We start from the raw sequence: 18600 nt of genomic DNA on the forward strand, positions 1-18600 counted from the left end.
ATTATGCTATGCTACATCCATACAGCTCATATAGGGATTTCATTCACTCCCTGTCAGAAAGCTTACTAAACTACACAGTGTATACGCTCTTTGTTACCGGTAATTACTGGAAGAAAAGGGTGTCGGTGTGTGCATGGGAGGGGATAGGGTTGTTTTGTTTGCTCATTTGCTTTTTTGTTGTTGTCAGGACAAACATTCAAAATGCATGCATGTCCCCTCTTCATCATATGAACAGGGTTTAAGTGCATGCACTGAATGCACACCTGTTCTTCCAGGTTATACTAGAGCCGAGGGGCCAGAGCATCATCACTCAACCCAATGCATGGTTAGCCGCAGTCACGCTACGCAATACTATTCACAGATATGTGCAGCATGGCAACGCACAGTTAATTTGAGAAGTTTGACCTGTGATTAGATCCACTTCATGTTGTTTTAAACACACAGTGCACATTATTTCAAATGCTGTTGCCTGTTTGCATTTTCCATATTCAAGGAAAGTACATAGCATTTGCCTGTGTGGAGCATGCGCACTGGAGACTGTATCACTCAAACCATGTGTAGTTTTGTCGGTAGTGTGATCACGTGCTCAAACTTCTGGAAATTATTGGAAAGTGAATTATGCATAGTTATTGTGTAGTATGACCTTGGCACATGTGATTGTGAGCAATATTTTTGTTTGTTGTGAAAGTTTATATTTCCACAGCTTTATTTCGTGTACTCATTCAATAAGACTTTGATTAAATCATATCCTATATCCTAGAGTTATCTTTCTGTGGGGGTTCTCAGTATCAACTAAAATACCTCCTGAACCAGTGGGGATGCATGTCTTACATAGTAAAACACGCACAACGAATTAGCAAAGCAGCGACTACGCAATCTACAGTAGTTCATTAAAGCACAATTGAGTTAAGTTGCTATGGTTACGGGGTACTTTTTTTTTCTGGCAACGCAAATCAGCCTAGTTTGAATACAGCTTCCCCAGCGAGCATTGGTATTCCACATTCTTTTTTGGTTTTTTTTACCTCTCCCTTCAATATATGAGATTATAGTGTAGCAAGACAATGTCAAGAGTTAGGGAAATGAGTGATAAATAAAAATATGTACAACTTTAAGTAATCACACGAAAAATATCAACAATCAACAAATTACCCTATGTCTACTCCTAGGGTCTATGGACTGACTTATCAGCTCATCACAGTTAAATGTAGGCACACTAGAACATATTTCTTCTCTCTCTACTTTTTTTTTCTTGTCTCGTCAAAGGAATGTGTGTCCACAAAGAACATATTTCTCTCTTTTTTTGACAATAATTTAGTTATTGCATTTCTCCTTGTTTAGCACCTTTTGATTTAGTCATTCATGAACCTTGTGCTGATATAGGTTAATGTCATAGAAATGCCATAGTTGTGATGGAATTCTCTTTAATTCACATGACAAAGCGAGGGATTTTTTTTTTTCGTTAGTGTTAGTTTCTCCTTTTTTTTTCTCTCACACACATGACCATAAATACAAATTCTTATGCTTGTGTGCAATCAATATGACCTATTTCAAATGTGCGAACATTGAGTACAACATATCTCCAGGTTGCTACAACCTAGCACTACGTAACATGGCAACCACACTTTCACAGTAAATATGAGTATTATGCAGCGTACCCACAGCTCGGCAAATCTTTTAAATACTGGCATCATTTTTGATTGTTCATGAAAAGCAAACAGCCATATCCCGTTTTTTTATTCTTCAACTGTTTCATGGAATGCCTCCAAAGGTCAAAGGTTATGCGTGAGAAAGACCGTGTGATTGATTACATAACTCTTTGGTACATATCAAAATATTCACTACTTTGCACCTCCTACAATTTGTACCTACCCCTCTATCTACAGCCTGGTGAGCAGGAGTGGCAAAAGAGAAGAGAAAGAGCACCGTGATTAAACAGCAGTTTTGGGAGAGCATTCGTGCCTATGGAAACGAACAAATACATCAGCGGTCTGCAGCGTAGCATCTGTCTGGCCGACTTGCTACAGGCGTCCATTAACGGTCGCTTCATTTCAGTAATTTCACGTTCAAGCACCATGGCAGCCTTATTTCCTGCACAGGGGCGTACAAATGCACCATGCCCCCCACAGCCCACAGATACTGCACCGCACAGAGTCGTTCCGAGGCCTCTGACTGCAACGACCAATGCCCCATCAAAACTTTTCAGCACATGCAACACACCAGGACTATGTAATGGTTGCACGTACACGAGTGTCCCTCCCTTAGTTGGGTTCATATTCCAGATATGCCCATCTCTGGCGAATGGAGGCAGAAAAGCTAAGCTACTCAAGGCTCCGAAACTCAAGACGGAGATGAGCGATGTTTTACAAGCACTCCTCATAAGCTTCGTTCTTTTCAATATTCCACCTCGCATTTCATCTCGCTTCTAATCATAAATGATGGCAAAGTGAAACGAAGGACGCTATCTTGGCATGATTTGAGATGAGAGAGAGGGGGGGAAAATGAAGTTCTTTTGAGTCAACTCTGCATGGTGGATACAAATACTTGTGACAAAGTCAGAATATCTTCCTTAATACCATACAGTGACCACCAACTCAAGATGCCCTGGTCATTGTACACCAAAGAAGTTGCCAACAGTAACAAGAGGATTTGTGACTTCAGCGTCATTATCCTGCCTTGGAAGATCATGTTGCTCTTCATTTATTCCGCTCTCATCAAATTTTTGAGATTTCTTCTTTCTTTTCTCTTAATCTATATCTTACTCCAACATATTGGTTGTCTTTTACCTCACATATATTATTTGGTTCCATGTGTTGAGCAGCTCTGAGAAACAAAATGAAGTAAAATACAACTTTGAAATGCAAATGCCTGTGAATAGCTACAAACTGGCTGTAGAAAAGGAACGAATCTTGCGATCAGTGCACTTGTTGGCAATCTGATGTTGAAATGAGGTATTTTTATTCCGAGGCAGAATCATACTTTTCATTCAGGAAGATCTAGGACAGCTTTTTCTTTCAGATGTTGTCTGGATTTCTCACAGATTGTTCTTACTTTTTTTTTCTTTTTTTTTTGTGATGAACACAAAAAACTCAGAGGGAGGTTTGGCAGCGCTTGGCGTAGCTGTCCTTAGCTACGAGTTCTTGTAAGCAGCGACATAAGAAGGAGCTCACGTGTTTCTTCACTGTAATTCTATAAGGACAAAGAAGAAACCATCGCAAGTCTCGATTGCTCTGTGAATTCCACACTTTGTTCGGCACACATTGAACGCCTCTCTACCCAAAGTTTCATTTCTACAGCACACGTGTCATAGCATCACAATTTCTGAGAAGATTTTACCAATAAGCGTACTGACCATCATTCTCCTCATACTGAACATGACTCTACCGAGACAGGAATTGAACCCTCGCTCCTTCACTACACCTTGCAAGCTCAACAGCCACTAGGCCATCATGTGTTCAGCAGGGGTTCTCTAGCAAAAGAGTAGTAAGAATGAACAAACAGGTAAAAGATGTTTTGGCTGTTTGATGTTTGTGTTTGAAAGATACTCCTGCTCACCAATCAAAATATACAATCAGAACTGCTACATTTAATCTTATTTTTTTCATACACTGATTTCATTTTCTGTTTATGTGCCACACGTGACTAAAAGTAGGCATATCATGGTATTCACAAAAATTCCAGAGCTCTTGATTGTTTTTATTTCATTAGAAAAAAAAAGATACTATATACAACAGCATAACCAGGCAGCTGGAAACGAATTACATACATCCAAGAAGAGACACGTTAGATTACATGTGTACAATTTGTGCAGTTAGAAATGGCTACCAGTATTAATTGTCACTGTGTATAACACACACACCAGGCAGCTTTCCTACAGTCTAGGATGTACAATATTTCAGTTTGCCACATCACTTTATTGTTACGACATCCTCCTCAAATAAGAAAAGCGCCCTCCACTGAGGTTAAGAGTGCTCCGTTTCTGTCCTACAAACTTTTCACTCAGACACTCAAAGCAGCTAACAGGTGATCAAAAAAGAAATACAAATAATCTATCGATTCACACAAGCTACATTTACAAGAGTTTTTCACTACTTTGGTGAGTTTTTGTTTTTTTCTGAGGTGAGCTGTGGCATTTTCAGTTTAGAAATTCTGTGATCTAGCTTTGGTGACTAGGGAACCACTCTATGACAAAGGTGGCGCTACTCAGAATTCTGTCGGATTTGGTATTGCAGCCAAAAAGAAAAAAAAAAAGAAAAAACAAAGCTAAAATATAAATACTTATTGAACCGGTGATTCCAACAAAGATCACAACCATGATCTACATAAACCACATCATGACAGCATTCTGAGTCTGGCATATATACTGCAACATGTTTGTGCTAGCTACTGAAAGTCGGCTGATCAAATTTGATATAATACACAAATCTACTTTCTGCATGCCATGCGCCATGACCGATACTTCAGTCTGAATAACACTGAAAGAAGCAAAAAACAAGATGGATAACAATGCATATATTATGTCGTGACCTCTCAAGCTACTCACATGAACGGGACCACAGCAACGGCTAATCATCTTGTACCAATCCAATCCATTGCCATGGTAACGGATACCAAATAAGTTACTATTCGTGTAACTCCTACATAACAGTGAGGTCTCAATGCACACCACACTTTTCACACATGAAGTGCTCTTTACAAAAATTACAATGAAATACTGACAAAGTAACGACTACTCAAACGGCTTTTCTTTGGACTTTTTAACAGTACACACCTCCACTAAAAACACAAAAGACGCCTTATTACAGCATGGCTTTACATCTGGTTCAGCTACCAAAAAGTTGTCCAGCGGCAGTGTCGACTCTACCACACTGCAAACAATTAAACATTCACAGCAATGGAAATCAAGGGAAATACACAAAATGTCACACACATTATCTTTAATACTTGCACAATAAGAAAATACCCTTAACAGCGTTTTCGCCGACAATACTCAACTCCAGCTACTAATCATGACTCACGTGCAGACTACGGGGACGCTCTCTACTTTTTGTGCTCGTATTCTGCTTGTCTCCGACTTTGCTACAACGTACAAATTTCGTGTCGTAGAATCACTAAGCAAAACATCGTTCACTGCACATGCCCTCACCCGACAAAGTGGAAAATCTTCAACGGAGATTAGACGAATAACTCAAATGTGTCTAAGTAGAAACGAGGGTGCCACTTGTGCCCCCTTTCTAAAGACTTGTCAAAAACAAATGCAATTTACCGTAGTTGTAACCACCAGAGGCACCTGGATGACGTTCAATCATCCTTGAGAATTTAACAGTTATTGCTGCAGTCGTTGCAATTACTAGTACATCTCAATCACAACAGATATGTTTGTCAGACTGTGACGCTGCCCGCAATGCCTCTGGCCAGTAGTATCCTGGGTATAAGACTAATCATTTTGTATAGTCCACTGAAGAACATCAGCCCAAATAGGACAAGCCAGTATCTTTTTTTTTTTTTTTTTTTTTTTTTTTTTGCAGGACAGTCCCAAGTGCTCAGTCACCCTTCTTCTTTTGCTTGTTTTGTTTTTACTCCTTCCGGGTAGTCAAGGTGTGATATGAACAGAAACCAATGTCCTTATCCATTATTTTTTCCAGCAAATATTTGACACAAAAATCACTGTAACACATCGCGTTAACAGATTTGCAGCAGTTGATGTAGATGAATGACAGAGGTTGCACTATTTTCATACAAATTGTTCACAATGAAGCCTTTTCATTATTGCAAGAGGGAAAAATGCTCTTTGAAATTACAGAAACTTGTCTAGCACTCTTAAACTTACGGTGATCTGAAGTAGTCGCAGAGTGTTTTGCATATACCAGGTTGCCGTTATTGTGAGTGGGGATAAAATGCCTAATAGGACAGAAATAAATTTTCCAGCAAACTTACTTCTTGCAACAAATTCATTGAAACTAATGCAAGTAGACACATTACAGTGAGAAGAAAGCCTGGTGATTCTGTTGTGGTCGGCATATCACGTTGAACTAAGTGACACATTTCAGAGAGTACACCCAATAATCTTTTAATGAGTCATGTTCCATACACAGAACTGCTTTCTGGAGAAAGTATATAAATACATCATGAAGTTGAGGGGGGAAAAATATGAAAAATATATAGTACATCAAGCATACATGTATAAATGTTTGTGCTCCGTTTCAAATCACATAAAAGCGCATAATCATGGCATCTACAATGGGGGGAAAAAAAACCCTCAATCAGATAAAAGTTATAATGGAATGACGACCAAAAGATGACAATATGAAAGTCCCATATGTGTTGTTAACATTCAAGCCCTTTGGTACTTTACACGTTTAACTAATAGTAACCCAAGCTAGTTCGCAGATGGTAGATATGGTACTTCTTTGAGCAAATCCATTCCGACAGCAGCATGCACTGTACATACGCACCTACAGATAAATGCTGGAGTTAAACAGGTTTCAAGATTTTGCGCAATTGCAGCATATTCCAACATAGTTGTTAAATACCATTCATAAGAGTGGAGACTACGCATTGCTCACAAACGCATCAGGATACAATGTAATAATATGAGAGTCAGGGCTTGCAAATGTGTAAGAAATCAAGTTATATCACGCAATTCATCAAAAGATGTTCAATTCTCCATTTCTCTCTAGTGCCAACAGCTCTTCATACAATCAGTCCAAAAATAAACAACTTGCAAAAGAGAGGGGTGGTTAAATTGTCAATCATGATTCAAAATAATTTTGGTATGAAACACTGGAGAACAAAAAACACCCACACACACACACACAGATATTTGACAAGAAATTATATAAGATGAAAAATTCAAAGCACTCTGGAATATGTGTGGAAGATCAAAAGCCAAGAAGGTTTTAGTTCGAGTCAATTTTGTGCGAATCACTATAATGGAAAGAGCCACACTTCATAGTCCCAGTATTCACAAATGCTTACCATATACACCTGTGTGTCTGGTGCACACACTGTGTCTCACATGCACATACTGTGTCTCAAATGCGCCTCATCGGGCATAAACACTGTGTCTCGCACACACGGTGTCTGACAACCACAGTGTGAAGATAACACCGTATTTGGCGCAAACACTATATCTTAGATCTAGCAAACACTGTCTGGCACCCACACCGTGTCTTGCAAGCACTGCCTAGTACTCACACACTGGGTCTAGGAAACCATGTGCCAGCCACACACACTGTGTCTGGTAAACACTATCATACACACTGTGCAGAGCAAACGCTGTGTAGTGTATGGCACATACACTGCTCGGTATACACTGTCATGTTGTAAACACTGTATCTAGCACACACTGTGTCTGGTAAACAGATATCGGGCAAACACTGTTACAAGGGAGAAATGGAGCTACACTAGGTAAACATTGCTTTGCTCACATTTAACATTATGTCAAACAGCCTTGGAACCATATTTCCTGGAACATCAAAGCCAAATTAATATTCCTGCTATTCGGTGATATGCATGCTCAGAAACAGCATCCTACAAGCCATTAAAAAAACAATTTAAAACACATACAGGGCTGGCTATTTCAATTTGAAACATATCTTGCTATAAATAAACAAGCAAATACTATTGAAAGAAGGGGAAAAAATGCACCTAGACTTTACAATGCATGTAAAAAGTATCCCAATGTTGGAAGTAATTTCTGATTTTATCTGAAATTCACTTTGACAAAAAGGGACTACCGGTAGATTGATTCATTATCACTGAATGTTGTTACATACAGCTAGGCGAAACATATTTGAAATTAATGTGGAACACTCATACAAAACATGCAGTAGCCAGGTTCATTTTGGTGTCTGTTTTCTAATGAATTTGTAATGATCTACCCTTCTATAATTTACCAGTCAGCTGCTAACGTCACCTGAAAATTGCCATATTTGACACGATTATGATGAATTACCTGCTGGTTTGCCACGTAGTGAGTAATATGACAGCCTAGATGAGATAAACAAATTGAGAGACGAATATGCTTCTCCCACACTGCAAATATACGGTACGCTGAGCACAGTCCCATACACCAGGGTGCTCAATGATGTAAAGGCTACAACTGTAAAATTGACTTTCATCTCAATGACATATGAAAAATAGACTCACTTTTATCACATTTTCTAAATCTATATGTATATCCTTTCACATTGGAAACAAGATGTGATACACTACAAATAGACGTACTTGACAGTGTCATTGGCAATACTTTCCGAGTTCTTCACATCGATACTCCGTGTGGATTTGACACACCCAAAGAAACACACAAATCTTTGCTCTCATGAGTAATATTAGCCGTCTTGTCAACACTACTTGAGATCTGTCTTAATAGCAGTGTTGACTTGCCTAGCTCTGATTCATAATTTATTCGTGACATTGTCTCTTTCCTGTGTTAAGAAATCTTCATAAGCATCTACATCTCCGGGAACACCAATTCTTCATAAGAGCAAGTAACGTAGATCGAAACACAAACCTACACAGGCCAACGTACGCCATAGCTTTCCAGTATGGAAGTAATATAACAATACCACTCTTCTGTAACTATAGACAGACTTAAGAGAAAAGCAAGATTAATGGGATGGTGAGATTACGCCCTAGTACAGAGCTGGCAGATGTATTATTTTTGTGATGACTCAACTTTATAGTGAATACTACCCTTCCGCGACAACAAGAAACACAACAATGTCGACAAAAACAACAAGAAAAACGCTACAGAATGCATATTATGTGTGCTTGGTACATTTACTAGGTGAGATATGAAATGGGAAGAAGAAGAAGAGAAAGAGTGCACATTCATGCCACCATTTATTTCGTGTTGTGCGACGTGAACGTGGTGTCATCTTTGACCAAATCTGGCAATAATATGATATCCCGGGCTCGACTTCATCTCGTCAACAATTACTGTGGCCCATCTTCTGTTTTGTTTTTTCAAAAATTCTGTTTAGATGCTTGCCATGATATTTTCTCTTGCCGAGATGCCCCCTGCTAGGCTGCAATGTGCCTACACATCGCCCTCTGCAACCTACGACCTCCAACCTCCGACAAGCTCAGGCAAAGTACATGACCTTGAGCGTGTCGTCGTGGACCTTGATTGCCATGGCCATCTCCTTCTGAGTCCTGCCGAAGCCGTCCCTGCCATGGTGGCTGCCGTCGCCGCCGCTGGGAGGGGAAAGAAGAAAGAGGAACCGAGAGCAACGAATTAGCATTCAACCAACAGATTAGGTAACTCAACATCATAGAAAAATTACTGAATGGAGGGGGGGGGGGGAGGTAGGGAGAGAGAAAGAGAAGGAAACATATCAAAATTAAATCATTCACCATCAGCAGAGAACTAGGAGGGGCATTAGAAGAAACCAAACTCATTTTTAATCATTTCTGTGGCAAAGGCTGGAAGAATCTTTCATGAATTAGGAGTTAGTGCCAATTCGAACAAAATCAGGCCAACAAACAAGGAAGTTTGTACAAGGGTGGAAATCAAAATTTGATCACCTTGAACACAATTCTCTGGTCAAATTTTATACAAACATAAATAAGACTTTGATTTTCTTATGTTTCCTTATTTTCATGGTCTAATTTCAGGGCATGTCAAGGTGAATACATTTCTGCATGCTCTACTTTGATTCAAGATGACATCATTGGAAATCACAAGAAGAGTAAAAATATGACATATTTCATGTCACACATTGTCATCAAGTTGACCGATGCCCTCTAGTGATGGCCACACTTGCCCTCTAGTGATGGCCACACTTCCAAAAACTTGCTCAGAATTTTCCCTGTTGGCTGCCTGCATTTCTTCACAGTTTGTAAGAATAATTCACACTTTGTTCACTTTATATTGACTCTTGGTGTGCGTAGTGAGTTTTCTGTCGGAGCCTTATTCATAATGAGGTGAATTTCTACTTAACTGTAGTTGCCCTCAGCTAGAGATTTATAATAAACATTGAGTCCAAACAACTGCATTTTGTGATTTGGTGTGGTATCTTTTTGATAAAGTTTAAATCATTCAAGTACGGTGCTTCATGAGGTGAAGTAGAATGAATTTTCTTTCTCATCTCAAATCCCTTGTTACACCCAAGTGGGCTTGCTAACTTTATACAACAAGATCAAGCTTTGAACTGGTTACTGCAGACTGATGAAGAAAGCTTGGCATGTTAAAGGGATGGTATAGTATTGGATGAAGTGTGGATTCAGCTTCTAACATTTTGCGAGATATTCAGAAACCACTTCATGAAATATTTATTAAATAGCATACAATTCTAAGGGGAATTGAAAGTTTATTTGATGAAAGTCAGTTTTGAAATGACTGTGATATCCACAAAAAAAAAAGGTACAACAAAGAGATCCTCATAAAAGTTGTGGCCTATCACATTTTATTAGGATCGCATTTTTGGATATCTCAGCCATTGCGAGACCAATTTTCATCAAATAAACTATGAATTCCTCTAAAAATTACATGTTCTTTCATTTTTCATAAGAGGTTTCTCATTATCTCACAAACACACAGACACACAAAGTTGGAAACCTGCAGCCTTATCTAAACCAAAACTGTACCATCTTATAAGCTTAGCGCCTGGGAGCATAATGAGGTTAAGAGTCAAATGTAATTTGTCATGAGGAGTCTGGTTTCCTTGTACCCCTCACACAGCATTGCAGAAGCTTAACCCTTTCCATGCCAGTAACTTTGGACATTGTGTACATCATTATGAGGTTTTCTGTTCCAATCGGCACCCAAAGCAGACAAGGAGTAAATGCCACTGCCTACTAGTACTCACAACTGACGGCACATGAAGGGTGCCATCTAGGATGCAATGATTTGAATGAGTTGCAATGGAGAGCAGCGTGTGAATCATGCGCAAAATACAGCTCTATCTACAAACACATGGATGAACGTATGCGACATCACTCTCTAAAAGCTACTGGTATCTATGCATAATGTGGGAATGCTACAGCAAGAAATGATCACTAAAGATCTATCACAAAATGAAGCACATCACACATCATATCTCTTCAATATAGAAAATTTGAATCCATTCTATTTAAGAGTACTAAAATCAAATATAACATCTCATTTCTTTTCAAAAGAATCTTGTGCATCATTAATCCATCTAGAACATGGTCAATTCCATTCACAAAATTGATGCAAAAGGATGCTAGCCTCAACCAAATACTTTTCACCGAAATGAGTATTTGAGTAAAACAGCCACTGTATGCAGCAGGGAAGTCTAATCCCTGATGACACTAGTGTTGAAAGGGTTGATGCCAAATTTTGGCTGCATAAAAGATCTTAATTGCAAATCAACAGCATACATTTTCAAGTTATTCAATCTTGACCATACATCAGCAGTGTCCAGCGCTCTCCTATCAACTATGTCCAACTGATCACATAATTAAACATATTACCATGCGACTCATTCGCACTGATGTATTGGACTTTGAACCAAAAACATGCACAAGGTAAACTCATCGACTCCCAGTAAAAAAAGTCAATGTCATGAGCAGCTCAGCACGCCAATGCTTTTTGATGCAAGGGAGTGATCTAACATTGCAGCCCAAGAGGAAAATTAATTTCGTGCTCTGGGAAAACCGAGCCAGGGCTTAGACATGGGTGCCTGCTCTCGACTTCCATGGCATCACAACATAACTGACAATTGAGTAAATTCATAGTTAACAAAACATGGTCAGGTGATAGTGGAATGGTGCTGTTTTGTGAATCTCATTGATACTTTCAAAAGCACTCGACACAGAAATGAATACCAATCTTGGAAGAAGGAGAAGATTGACAACATCTGTTATTTCACAACTACAGTGCCTTTCAAATGGTGGCACAGACAAAAAGACAACCCGAGTGTGAATGTGTCTAGGCTATGTTTACACGAAAGCAAAAGTAAATTGGTTGTATTAGTACAGAAAACACAAGACTAGTAGTACTTCAAACAGCTACAACTACAAGAACATCTATCTACCTAGAGCTTTTAATTTTCATTCCAAAAAAAAAATCTACGCATAAAAGTTGTGCAATTACATATAGTAACAATCATGTACAATATGCACTGAAAAAGCATGAATGTATAGTGGAATGTTGAAGAAACTAAACAGACAAACCAAGTCACTAGAAAAGAGCTCAAAAAGCATAATGCATCCATATGCATAATGCATCCATTTTACCTCACAGGCAAATCTAAATGAATGAAAAATAACCACACAGCTTGTTGATATGGTAGCAATATGTCCCCTTTTCACTTGATTTCAACTCCCAGAATCCATACTTCTGTGGTTCTGTACTATGTCTTCTTGAGTTAATTTTTACTATCACTTTTTGTGTTTCGTAAGGTACTATAGAGAAATCATTTATCATTTGAACCCTTTGTTGTTCATGAAGTGATGTTGGTTAGTTGTAGAATTTTCAAATGCCTCTTGATTGCTGGATATATCACTGCTTCTTCAAGAGTGAAAGCCCTCTCTCTCTAAATTTTAAAAAAAAAAAATATTGTGATCTTTTTTTTTTTTGAGCAACTTTAATGAAACTAACCAGTTCCACATAATCTTTCTCCATCATAAAATAAACAAGAGAAATTCAAAGGTGCCAATTTACTGACAAGACAACAATTTCTGGGGGAAAATGCTATGGTGGGTTGATAGTGCTGAACTTTCTTTGTAAGTGATCAGACTGGTCTATGGATAGTCTCCATATTCAAAATCTAACTATGCTAAGGTAGTCTATGATATTGGTCTTTGCACAGCCCATAGAATTGGGAAGAAATATCGCTTTTAGGGCGACAGAACCTCGCTATCTTAAAGATGTCACAAGTTTAGGAGAGCGAAAAAACATGGCAGCCAAAGCACTGTAACAAATGAGATCACCTATACGTCAACATGTCGTGGTGGATTCATTTTTTTTTTTTTTTTTTTTTTTTTTGGCTAAGAAAGCTAGGAATTAGACAGGATATCACTTCACTGATTATCTGACAATTAGTCCCAAAAAGTGATTTCCTCCAAATTTGAGATACATGATGTACAAGGTCTTGTCACTAAAATGCAGATATATGCCGTGTCTAGTCAGGCAAACTAACACCATTTAATTATAAAAGCACACCCTGGCTGGACTACTACTTGAATGACTACACTCTATCACAACACCTTACACAACGACAACACATCAATATTAGCCTAGCTATGATACATTGAGACTTCAACACAAAGTGTTAATGAACAATTAAATGACATCTGTTAGAAAAAACAAAGAAACAACAACTACAACTACACAGACACTATGTTGAAGTGTTGCTTGGCTATATGAATTGTGATTTGACTGCTAATGGTGTTCCTTCATGGCAGTGCTCAGACAATGGTAACATCACTTTGATACAGTGGTAGCAGCAGATGGATTTAAATGGGCATCTTGTTCTTTTGTGAATTGGCTGGGAGCAGGCAGCGATATAAATACTAGCAGCCCTTCATAATAGCTGATCTTTTGAACTTCATATATAATTTTCTAATGTGTCTTCAGTTTGCTAAAGATACAAGTGTAGTTGCCTAACGGTTGAGTGGCAAGACCTGTAATTCTAAGAACTATCATTTAGCAGACATGTGACTAATTTGTGATCAATTTAAAGACACTACTGGGGGATTTTAGGTCTCGACATATAATCTCTAAGTACAGTGCACTCCCATTTTAAACCCTCCGCGATAAACACTCCCAAAACAAACATGATTATAACAAAACTCCTGCTACAACGAAATACAAATTCTGTTCCCAAAATTATTGTCTATATAAATATCTTTGCATACTTTATTGTTCTGCTATAACGAAATACAAATTCTGGTCCCAAAATCATTGTCTATGTACGTATCTTTGCATACTTCATTGTTCTGCTACAATGAAATTTTGATATAATGAAAGAAAACTGCCTGTCCTGAGGACTTCGTTATAACGGGAGTTGCCGGTATCTATGAAGCAGTGGTTATTATCGACCACACCCTATCTTCCAGTGTGGACACTGATGGGAGCAATCGTTGTCATGGAAACTCCTCCCTCCTACTAGGAGAGGTTCATTCGTCTCTTATTCATTGCTGAGGAAATTTCTTTATATACAACCAGTGATTTGAGATATGGAAAGATGTGGATCCATAAGGTAATATACCCCGGAGCTGCCTTGACAATGATTGATTAGGATATATATTGCCAATATTGGCAGGGATCTCAAATGGTTGCACAACCTCAATTCAAGAAGGAGATAAATGCATGAAAACTGCACATTTGAGAGGAAGAAAACTCATCACTGGGCTGATCTCCATTCAAAGAAAATTATTATAAAAATATGATGTGTTACCACAGAGCCATGAAGCATTGATTCTACACCAAATCTCACTGTCCCCACTACACAGAGGTGTTTAGGTTAATGTGTAGAACAGATGATGAATACCAAACTGTTTACAACAGTGGTGTAAACATGAACAAGAAGAAACAAAACAGAAAGACCACTCCAGTAGTCGGGAGAGTGAAATATTGAAACAAGTCAGCAAAGTGTTTATGAAATGTGATAACAAATGTTAAACAAGAGGAGTGTGTACGAGAAAACACAGGTGGTTAAGATGTGTTAGCCAAGTCCAAACAAAAAAAGAACCATTACAAGGAAAGCTCTGGTCTAGCTGCTACTTGATTCTGAATGATTCCTCATCGTTATGAATGGCATGACTTTTACAGAAGGAACGCCAGATAATATACACCCAAATTTGCTGCAAAGACATGTTTTCCCCTTTCTTTCTCTCTCTGTAAGGAGTCTTTGTAAGAGTGCAAATTTTATATTTCATTATATGCATATACAGTAACTATTAAAACAGACATTTACAAAGAGTGGCTCTTACAAAATTGTTTTGACCTATACAAAAATAAATAAATAAATTTTTTTTAAAAATATATATATATATACTCTGTATGTAAACTTTTTATGGCATGACTGAAAACTGCATGATGATAATCATAAAAACAGGAATGTGGTAACAGAGAATGTATACCAACATCTGCCTTTGTTGGTCAACAAACAAATTCATCTTGAAAATGGTCTTGAAACAAGGCTAACAGTTTATGGGCTTTCTCAATTGCTCAAGCGGCAAACCTGAATGGTGGACAAATGTGTAGATGAAGCATCATGTACATGTAGATTTAAAGTCCCTGCGGTGATACTGTCATATTGCAGAGAATGAAAGTATTGAAATTACAAGAAAAACTTTTTTTTTTGCAAAATGTGTTTCTTGCAGGATAATGTTTAAAAAAATAAAAAAATAAAAATGTGTAAGTGCCAAGAACAAACTCTTTTCAGTTTCATTTTAGACAGTCGAATCATTCTCAAGATGTTCGTAAGCAGGAAGAAAAAATACCACTTGTCCCACATATGAATATCTGCATATTGCACAGTCTACTACATCTTATCCAAAATATAGAGCCATAGACACTAGAATAGCAGTGGCATATAATTCATGGAAAGATATTTCATAAACACACCACTGCTTGTTATGAACAACAACCAAAAAAATGGACGAATATTTGGCAAATTTCAACATCACATCACTGGAGTTAGTTTTCAACATGATGACCAATGTAACTCAACCTTGAATAACACGCACTTAATTTCAAACTTAAAATTTCACCAGTTTCCCTTTTGTACACGAACAAAGCATTTGTTGTTGTTGTTTTTTCTATCAAGTATACCGCAGCTACAGAGAGAATGAACACAAGTGAAGGTCAGTATTAACAGAAACAGTTATGAGGCCACAGCTAAGCACTATGTTGTACCTCATTCATTCTATTTCTTTTTCTACAGTGAAAAAAAAAAAACAGCAGCTAACAGCACTGCACAAAAAAAAAAAAAGGAAAAAGGAAAAAAAAAAAAAAAGACCACAGAATGCAGTTAAGAAAACGAGGAACACGAAAACCAAAATATTGACAAGCATTTTTTCAGACACTCACTTGCTATTAGCGCTGGACTGAACACTGTGGATGAAAATAAAAGGAGGAGGTGCGGGAGAGTTAGGCCTGGCTTGCACACCATCTCAGGGGCTTTAGTGGGAGATGTGTGTTCTTGGGAGTTAGTTGATACGGATACACGCTGGCGATAGTAACGCACATGCATGTGTCATTCATTTAGCCAAAAAAAAAAAAAAAAACTAAAAAAAAATCATGGAGCCTTTTGTAATGGTCTCACGGCTGTGAAGAACTTGTTTCTTCCGCCACAACATTAAATCTATTCTCACTGCCCGTAAATACAACACACTAAAAAAACGAAAACATAATGCCTCCGGCACCCTTTGGGCCAAGGCATAAAAAAAATGAACAGATAGGAATAACATATAAATCTTATATGATAGTGACCTGAGAAATTACCATTGTGGAACAAACATATTTTCAACATGTGTAAAGTGATTTTGGGGGGCGTGAGGCACTCTGCTCTATATCTGGTGTGAACCACACTATCAGCAGAAATGTCATCATAAACAATGAGAAAACTTTTTCTTCCATGCTACACTGTGCAGGTGTGTATGACAGAGTAGCACATACCATGCTCGTTGGTAAACACACTGCAGAATAAGGTACAACATTTTTGGGGTGTATCTCTTATTTTGTTTGGTTGATTTCTGAACAGACAACGTGAAAAACTCCAAAAATATATAGAGCTCACTGCTTGTTTAGGCATCGGTGCAAATTCTCAAGGATGAACATGAAATTCTATCTCTGAAAATCTCTGAAAAACTCTACTTGGACTTCATGCTCCTATCATGCTCATCACAAAGATTTAAATGAATCTGACTGAGCTTGTGCACATGTCTAGCTGGCTAGGATGCAAATTCAAGTTTGATTTGTGGTGGGTTTTGTTTTTTTTTTTTACACTATGAAAAGTTTTCTGCATACAATTCTAAATGCTAAATGTGCACTTCCATCGCTAAGAATCATGAAAATATTGTGCATAAAATGGTGTTGCAACATTTACAGAATTATTCATGGCACTGGACATGGAATCCAAGTGACTAGCGAAAATATCTACAGGCAATTTCATGCCACTTGGGCAAACAAAATGCTGAGGTGATGCTCTTTGTCAATATTCTTCGCCTTGAATGTGTTTGCACATAACTCTCAGTTGTGAGTTGAATAAGACACAAACAAGCATGCCACAAAAAATGGTACAAATTTTGCCTGATTGCAGCTTGGCATATCATTTGACGGTTGACACAAACATAACCCTGTAATCTTTTGCAGACACGCCATCATGCCTTTTGGTATTTAAATCATCACATAAAAGAACGTAAAGAGCACAAATATAAAACTGCAGAACCATTCACTTTACATTGCATGTCCATCAAATACATTTTCATTTGCCTGCATTTTATCCATTTTGTTTGTTTGGTTGTTTTCTTTTCTTTGATGCTTTGATGTGTACGCACATGCGCTCAAACATATTGCATGCCCTAAAATTGTGACACTGAAGGCTTGGGCACCTTAGCTGTGGCTTTCACGAAACATACCCACCATTTAGTCTGTGCATCCAAGCCCAAATCGTTGCGGCCCATGATACAATGTGTCTCGCGAGGTCTCAAAGTATTTAACCATACATGCATAGCTTATGGTGTGAATCTTGGTCATTCTGTAGGGCTAAACATTGGGCGGCTGAATGAGAGGAAGGTTTCTCATCGATTTAAAAGTGGATGTATCGTGCAGCCTTCCACAACTAATCCTTTCTTTCTTGCTTTCAATAGGACGTACATTCTTCCGAGCATGCGCACTGCTGTGTAATTTTAATGGTGTACGTCAGCACCATCAACACATGATCACGGCTGCACTTTGAAATCACAGCGAAAATGGCAATGAAACTGAACATCACTGAGTTGTTTGTTGCTCAACAGATAAAAACAAAATATTTGGCTGATTTGGCTCTTGAGGTTAAAGGTCATAATGGGGCAGGCAAGAAAATGTATGAACATAGGAGAGGAAGAGGAAATCTGACAATAATTTTCATGCTGTACCTGTCGTGGTCATAGCGGTCATGTTCCTTCTCAACGAGGTGGTAGCGGGCACGGAAGGCCACGAGGTGGGCGTAGTAGGCAGGGGCGGGGATGGAGACGCTTCGGGTGCAGCGGACGTAGGTGTGGCACAGCTGGTAGGTGAGACACTGGAGCTCGTCCGCCCTGAAGCCGTTGTCGTCCCACAAGACGTGGTAGTGGGAGGGACGACTTGTGCCCTGTGGCCAGTTTGGTGATCAAGTTGGCAACAATGTGGGACTGAGCAAAGCATCTACACATCATGAATGGCCGCTACAAGAACCACAATCATCCTAGTGTTTCTTCATAACTATTATCACTTTGTTCATCACATTAAGTAGCCAATTACATAGGCCCCTAAGATGTAATTAAATCTGAAACGTTGGTGCCCTGTAAACGAAGTGTAGTGGCGAAAAATTAAAGGACACATATCAATCTATTTCGAATCTTAGGTTGCCCAAAACCAAGCCACCAAAATATATGCTTTTTAAAAATTTGGTGGCCTGACATCAATTTTTAGTGGCCCTGGAC

The 18600-nt window shown here is 38.5% G+C and overlaps 1 protein-coding gene across 1 annotated transcript in view; it reads right to left on the reverse strand.

Moving 5' to 3' along the window:
• Positions 1 to 926: 926 nt before the first annotated feature.
• The window catches only part of LOC139708915 (protein argonaute-2-like), a 58850-nt gene continuing 41176 nt past the window's right edge, over positions 927 to 18600 (reverse strand). Inside the window, exons 21-23 of the mRNA XM_071620880.1 lie at positions 18055 to 18269; positions 16007 to 16030; positions 927 to 9198 (exon numbers count right to left, since the gene is read on the reverse strand). Coding sequence (XP_071476981.1) covers positions 9087 to 9198; positions 16007 to 16030; positions 18055 to 18269 — 351 coding nt within the window. The 3' untranslated portion in view covers positions 927 to 9086. The remainder of the gene's footprint in view (positions 9199 to 16006; positions 16031 to 18054; positions 18270 to 18600) is intronic.

The sequence above is a fragment of the Diadema antillarum genome, unplaced genomic scaffold, assembly GCF_040938485.1.
Source record: "Diadema antillarum isolate AM-2024a unplaced genomic scaffold, OU_Dant_1.0 seq00001388_RagTag, whole genome shotgun sequence".
Classification (NCBI taxonomy): Eukaryota; Metazoa; Echinodermata; class Echinoidea; order Diadematoida; family Diadematidae; genus Diadema; species Diadema antillarum.